At 44.9% G+C, this 7,330-nt stretch overlaps 1 protein-coding gene and 1 long non-coding RNA gene across 2 annotated transcripts in view; both read left to right on the forward strand.

The window, feature by feature from the left end:
* Positions 1–33: 33 nt before the first annotated feature.
* LOC310804452 lies at positions 34–2,065 on the forward strand. The gene is made up of 2 exons (XR_014554209.1): positions 34–1,194; positions 1,235–2,065. It is a non-coding gene; the product is annotated as an uncharacterized lncRNA (long non-coding RNA).
* Positions 2,066–6,144: 4,079 nt separating this feature from the next.
* myo18b (myosin XVIIIB) overlaps positions 6,145–7,330 on the forward strand; it is a gene marked incomplete at its 5' end in the record, with an annotated part of 21,344 nt that continues 20,158 nt past the window's right edge. Inside the window, one exon of the mRNA XM_083669607.1 lies at positions 6,145–6,183. Within this exon, the coding sequence (XP_083525733.1) occupies positions 6,145–6,183 (39 nt within the window). The remainder of the gene's footprint in view (positions 6,184–7,330) is intronic.

Raw genomic sequence — 7,330 nt, forward strand, 5'->3', positions numbered from 1 at the left:
GAGGGCGGGCGGGCGAGAGGGAGGGAAGGGGGGGGGGGTGGGGGTGTTTGAGTGTCGAGGGGGTTATTGATAGGAGTCTGACAGCTTTCAATCACTTTCAGCGTGCATACCTCAGAGTGAGACTGTGTGAGTGTGAGCGAGACGAAGCCTCTGAGGGACGTACTCCGTGCGGTGTGTAGGAGACAGAGAGAGAGAGAGATCAGGCCTAGTATCTTCTTATGTATGTGTCATAGTCTTGCCAATGCCATCCAGATGTATACGATGATGCGCACACACACAGACAGACACACACACACACACACACACACTAATGCATGCAAGTTTACTGCCTCATACACCGTATTACAGCCTCAAACAGCCGTATACGATGGGGGAGAGCAGAGAGGGGAGGAGATGTGTGACTGGGTGTTTGGAGTAGGACGCCGACATCCTTTTGTTTTAGGCTTCAGTTCAGTCTGGTTTGAACCTTTTGTATTGCTTTCCTGAATGTGACAAAAGAGAACAGAAACATATTCTAATAGGTTGCATATTTGCATATTGTCGGGGGGTGAGTCAGAAGTCAAGCATGCTTGTTTTTACTGAAGGACAGAGAAGCACAGCTGAGATGGACAGAAGGATTGTTTAAAGAAGACCGAGAAAAAAAGGATTGATTTTACTCATAATTTCAGGGTTTTATTTTCATGCAGTACAATGTCCTTGTCTGTGTCATTTCCAGAGTTTTGATGTGCATATGTGACTTGGGAGGGGCTGATGTTTTGGTGTGTGTGTGTGTGTTGGGGGGCGGGGGGGGGGGCTGGGGCTTGATAGTCTTAGTAGCCTTTACGAGTCAGGGGGAGGTGTTGTCTTATAGAGAAATTTGGTCACCTTTCAAGGTGTCTTTTATTTTTTTAAACCAAAATGGTTTTGTTGTTTTTGTTGAAACTACTTTGTTGCACCTTTTTAGCCCAATGTGTTACTTACTAGCTGTTAAATGTGCCAAATACTTGTTGCTGATTCGCTGATTGTGCTGAACCAATGAGAACCCTTCTCTCTGAACTTTGACCCCTCACAGATTCAGCACCAGCCTCTGGCCACAGTGGCCACACCCCACACACCCACACCACTCAGCCTGAGCAAGGGGGGAGAGAGTAGTGTGTGTCCCAAAAGGGTACAATTCTGTGACCAAACTGGTGCTGTGAGTGTGCGTGTGAGTGAGTGTGCGTGTGAGTGTGTGTGTGCGTGTGAGAGTAAGAAGCATTTCTGTGGGACTTCAACACCACACTGCTCGTAGATTTCTTTCATAGTGTATATATGTATGTATGTATGTATGTATGCATGCATGTGTGAGTATGTGTGTGTGTGTGTGTGTACGTGCTGCATTCAATCACTTGTCTGTATGTTTATTTAGTGGGGATGTTCTTGTCACACAAACACAATTCTCTATACACACACACATGCTCGTAAACAACAAGACAATGAAAAAGGATGGCATATAGGAAAAAAACAAACTAACAAGAATTAAAGTATATATATGAATATATGTGTATATGAAATGACAAAAATGCTCTAGGTTTATTTAAAAGATTTAATGTAGAAACAAAAGATGAACGTTCGGGGGAGGTTGGGGGTTTTGATGTGAGTAAAACTGTTTGTGGTGAAGACTTCCTCGGATCTTTGCACATAAAGACTTTAGATATCGTACCTGCGAGTTACAGATGATTATTTTTGTTTGATTACCGGACTCTTGCTCTTTCATATTTATTGTGTGTTTGGGGAACTAGTGCCCCCCTGTCTATGAGCTCACACCCGAGGTCTCGCTGTAGAAATACTCCAGTTTCCACCCATCAGATAAAACTCTTTCATGTGCCACAAACAAACGCAAATACTACTGGCTTTGGGTTATTATTACCATTAAGGTTGATGATGATGACGATTATTATTATTGATAATATTATTCAATGATTATTGTTATTAAATTTTATTTTATTTTAATGAATTTTTTTGTTTTGTTTCCAAGACAGGTAGGAACTTACATGTTGGACTGCTTATAAAAACAGTTCAGAAATAAAAATCATTTTTTCGTGTTGCCTCTTGTGACGTGTGTTTTATTGATCTTGGGTGGGGGCCGCTCTAATGGCCCACTGAATCATGATCACCAAGGCGCAGACGCAATCTGCTGGAGACGGCTATGTCAATACTTCAGCTGGAGACACCAGGAAGAATAGTGGTCGCGTAGGCAGCAGATAATGGAGATCAGAATAAAGAATGAATTAAGCTGCTGAGTGAGTACTCTAGTCTAGACAATGACATTTGTCTTTTGTAGATTTTTGTATGATTAAAAAAGAAAAAAAGAATATTTCTATTCATTTTAAGATGTTATGCCTCCACAGGTTCTGTCTGGTGTCAGATGTCAGCCTGAGCAAAGCACTGTACAGGTCTGATCTATCAATCAACCTGCAGACAGATGAGTTTAAATATATCATTGGTTCAGACAGGTCCACGTAATGCAATTATGAATAAATCCTATTTGTCCCAATCCTCCTCTAACCCTGGGTTAATTCCTGTGGATGTCCTGGAGTTCCACAGGCTGTACAGGCTTTAATTCCAGCCCAGCAGTAACACACCAGGGCCACCCTACCTCCTGCTCTGCTGTAAGGTTCCCTAGGGGAGCAGTGGTCTCTAGGTGAGGAAATAAAAAAATCCTCCGTCATCCTCAGTGGCCCTGTTCCAACACAACATGCCCCCTCTATCCTGCTGCAATCACTGATCTAATATAGTTAAGTTTCACCAATCATGTCAGATCAGGGATTACTGAAAGGAACAGAAAGGAAGGGAATATATAGGAGCAGTGCCAGTCAGTAAGTTGCCCTTAGATGCTGATCGAAGGTCAGTTTAGCTCTCATCCCCTAATGCAGCAGTTCCCAAACTTGGGGTCGGGTCTCCTGAGAAAATCAAACTAACCTCTATGATTTGATAAAGACACAAACATTTTTATTTCATATGAACACGTCATATCTGTGTATTGCACCTGTAGCTTATATTGCAGCTTTTTTTAAGGTTTGAATCTAACCAATAAGAGCATCTTTTAGGCAATTAGAATACACTCGGATGTCATTAGTGTGTGTTGGCATAGCCTGCAATGAAGTTGTTGGGGTCACGGGAAACGATTGATGTCAATTTGGGGTCGTGAGACAAACAAGTTTGGGAACCCCTGCCTGAATGGTTTAGGGTAATATTGGGTGAGGAAGCCAACAACCGTTGACGTACCCACTGGGTAACAAATTCCCTCCCCCTCCCCCTTCTCCCCTCTACACTCCCCCTCTCTCCCAGCCATTTCTCTCTCCAGCAGGAAGCTCCTCCCCCTCTCTCTCTCAGCTGTTGTTGTCAGTCAGAGCAGAGCAGCAGCTGACCTGTGGCCCTCAGAGAGACAGAGAGGTACAGGGCTTTTTCTAGCTGTTTCTATGGAATGGTGTGTGTGTGTGTGTGTGTGTGTGTGTGTGTGTGTGTGTGTGTGTGTGTTCCATCTCCCAACATAAACAACGATCCATTTTTATCTTATTTCCGAGTTTCAGTAGATCCAAGTTTTTCCCTCTCACTCGGCTATCCTTATCTCTACCTTCATCTGTTGAATTCTAAAGGCGTTCCAACGCTTGGAAAATGCACAGGAAAGAAACAACTTTAGTTGGATACAATGTTATCTCTTACCCTGGAGAGAGACAGACTTCCCCCTCTCTTTCTCCCTCAGCTCTCTCTCCCTCTCTCAACGGCCTTCCTCTGTCAACTCCTACCAGCTAGTTTTCCAAACAGGGTAGTATCCACTACCACCTCCCCCTGTCGTTAGATATTTATAGATGAATCGTCTGTCAACCCAGCTGCCTTGCTTATCTGAGTTTGTGTGTGTGTGATGGCTGCATGGCTGTCTGTGTCACTCTATTTCTGACTCTCGTTGCTGCATGCCCTACTCACCCTATCCTACCTAGTGTTTTTGTGTGACAGAGGGACACCGTGCCTCTCTTCTGGCCTTGCAGGATTGGGACTATAACCATCCATTTGGAGTAACTGTGCTCGTTAAGGGACCATCGTAAGGTAGGTTATCAGGTCTTCGTCCTTTTTTAGGTGTGCGCTGTGTCCGTTTCAGTCAGATACCAGGAAAGATGGTTTATTTTCATGCTTTTATTTATAGACCCTGGGGAAGTTCCGTTGGCTGAGAGGGACAGGACTGGGGCAGGACTGGGTTGGGGACAGAGACACTGACAGGGCACGGTAGCGGTGAATGGGATTTGACATTGGCCACCAGTCACATAGCCCACTGTCACACAATAGAAGAATGTTTTATCCAGATTGGGGGTCAGAGGAGTGTGGCGCGTTCTTATTGGGTTGACTCACCGGGATGTTTCTGGTTTCGTTTATGTGGGTCAGAAGATCCATAATAAGCTTCAGGTAGGCCACAGTGCAAATAAATGAACAACTATGGAACAATGTCACGACACGACAGCACAGATTTGATACTTTATGTTGCTGAAATACCACACAGAGGAACAGTGCTGTTAGCTGGCTGAGTTGTCTGTGTGGTTGTTATTCTGGACCATGTCCTCACTCAGATGGGTTGGCACTTCCATAGCACTGTCTGATCAATCATGGAGACTTGTTTTGGTCAGGCTGGTTCAGTGTCTTGTCTAGTTTGGGGTGTCTGTTGATTTGGTTCCTTGCAATATTTACGTTGTGTAAATAATATATGTTTCTGCCCACATTCCCGTGTTAATCGGTCCACCTCTGGGTTGCTGACTCAGGCTGAAACACGAGAGGAGGAAGGGTCACACGGGACCTGGGTGGTGGTGTGTGGTGTGGTGAGCTGTTTGAGAGTGATGTGTGTACGGTGGAATGAGACGCAGTATAGTGTGTGTGTGTGTGTGTGTGTGTGTGTGTGTGTGTGTGTGCGTACATGCGTGTGCGTGTGCGTGTGCATGTGTGTGTGTGTGTGTGTGAGAGAGTGTGATACGGTTCGTTTGTCCCATTCCTGTGTGGGTAATACATTGAAAGAACACATGACATCAGAGTGGAAGTTAATGTATGATGCCTGTGTCCAAGCTGAGGTCATCAACCACTTTATTTGATTTAACCTTTAGCAGGGAGTCCCATTGAGACCAAGGTCTCTTTTACAAGGGAGCCCTGCATACACACACCGTTTACAACAATACATAATACACATACAAAATGACAACATAATAGAACACAATCAAGAAACACATTTTTCAACAAAGAGGTCCTCAATCAAAACTTTAGACTGTCCTAGCGGCACCAGACCAACCAACTGAAACGTTCTCTGCAGATTGTTCCGGTAGTGAGGTTGTACCACAACTCGTAGATGTGAGGTCTGTTATTGATATACATGAGTATGGTCATGGCGGTTTAGTTGGAGTGAGTCTGGTCAGACTGTGGTCAGAATGGTCCATCTTAGTGTGAGGATGGTGAGGATATGGTTCAACTTAGTGAGAGGTCAATGAAGACAGAGGTTCACTAAATAGTGACTATCAGCCTCAATATTTGAGGACAGCAGCCCTCTTCGAATTTTCCCATCATCCTGCGACCTCTGATAGCCACCAATGGTTTGGAAACCTCTCCTCTCTCCCTGAAGACATTGTTGTCGTGACAGCATTTATTGAACTATCAAGCAAGTGCTCAATAATAACTGTCCTTATCTCTGCTAGAAGTACAGATTCAAGGTTACTTGAGGTTTTGTGTGTGTTTACTGCTATTCAGTGTTGTGGTGCCTAGAAAAGTACTCTTGCAACAACTGGGTATTGCAAAATGAAAAGAAAACACTTGGTCAGAGTGCAACATGATCTGATTCGTGACATCTGTTTCATCAGAGTCAAGTTCACAGTAGCAGAAAACATGGTGCACCATAACGTGTGATTCTGAACTATCATCTTTCACTGTGCTGTCTCTCTGTCTTTCTCTCTGTTCATTTTCTCCATCTCTCCGTCTTTCCCTGTCCATCCAGCCATCATTTTCTTGTCCTTTCAGTCTCTATTGTTCTTCTCCATCCTCAGGTTGACAGTGTCACAGTTTCTGTGTTGCTCCACCCCACATCACACCTGGCTGACCTCTGACTGTTTCACCTCTCACCCCTGACCCCTGACCCCTCCCCCAGCAGCCATAACCATGGCGTTGTCCTCACGCTTAAAGCTCTGGGAGCAGAAGGGAGGTGCAGGGATGTGGCATGTGGCATGCTCTGTGTGTTCTAGAATGGACTAGAATCTTGCATGTGTTCTAGACTGGACTAGATTGTGTTCTATATATGTAAAGGTCATCCTTTGCGTGTGTGTGTGCGTGTCTGCGTGCATGCGTGTATGTGCGTGAGTGTGTGACCCTGCATGCTGTGCGTGTCCCAGAATGGGCTCATGGGCTGTGTCATGCTGCTTTTTATGTGTGTGTGATGGAGTTGAGATGGTAAAACGGTGTTGGTGTTGACAAATCAGAGGTTGCAATTTCAAGACTCCGTCGGAGCAACTTGAATTGTGGGGCTCCTGTTTCTAACAACTTGATGTCTGTTTCACATGTATGATGTGTGCTTTTGTAACCAGATGTGTATGAACGTTTCATATTGTCCTCATTCCATCCATGCTGAGCTCACTCCATACCATGTCCTTCCCATAGGACCAGGTAGGCCTTCCTAGTGTAGGGTACATTCCTCAGTGGCCTGTCACTGGTGGGGGGGAAAGTGTTGACAAAATGTCCCATCATTTTAATAGAGCTTGAGAGAGAAAAAGAGAGCAGGAAAGAGAGTGTAGAGGACTGCAAGGCTGTCTGACTAACCTTTATCATTTCCTCCTCAGTAACAGCAGGTGTAATGGCTGGGTAACTCTCTGAGCTCACTACCTCTGAATCCAGGCATGAGCACATAGACACACAGGCAGACACCGCTGGGAGGACAAGAGGAAACTCCATGAACTTACTGTAGCCCTGAACATGGATATTAGATGCTGTTAAACAACGTGTGTGTGTGTGTGTGCGTGTGCGTGTGCGTGTGCGTGTGCGTGCGCGTGCGCGTGCGCGTGCGCGTGCGCGTGTGCGTGTGTGTGCCTGTTTGAGTGTGAGCAGACCTGCTATCGCAGTATAAGTGCCCTTCGACTGCAGATTGTATGATATGCATGTGTATTTAGAGTCCTGTGAAACTGCATGTAGACATGGCTGTAGTAGTTGCAAAATTGCAGTCTCCAACACAACTAAATGTATAAACACAGTCTAAGAGACAGCTATGTTTGTAATGCACTGTATGGTCCACAATTAAATCAAATCCACAACCGAGCCGTCACACGTGTGTCTATTTTATCTGTGTCTTTGTCTA

The sequence above is a fragment of the Argentina silus genome (genome assembly GCF_951799395.1).
Source record: "Argentina silus genome assembly, chromosome: 5".
Taxonomy (NCBI): Eukaryota; Metazoa; Chordata; class Actinopteri; order Argentiniformes; family Argentinidae; genus Argentina; species Argentina silus.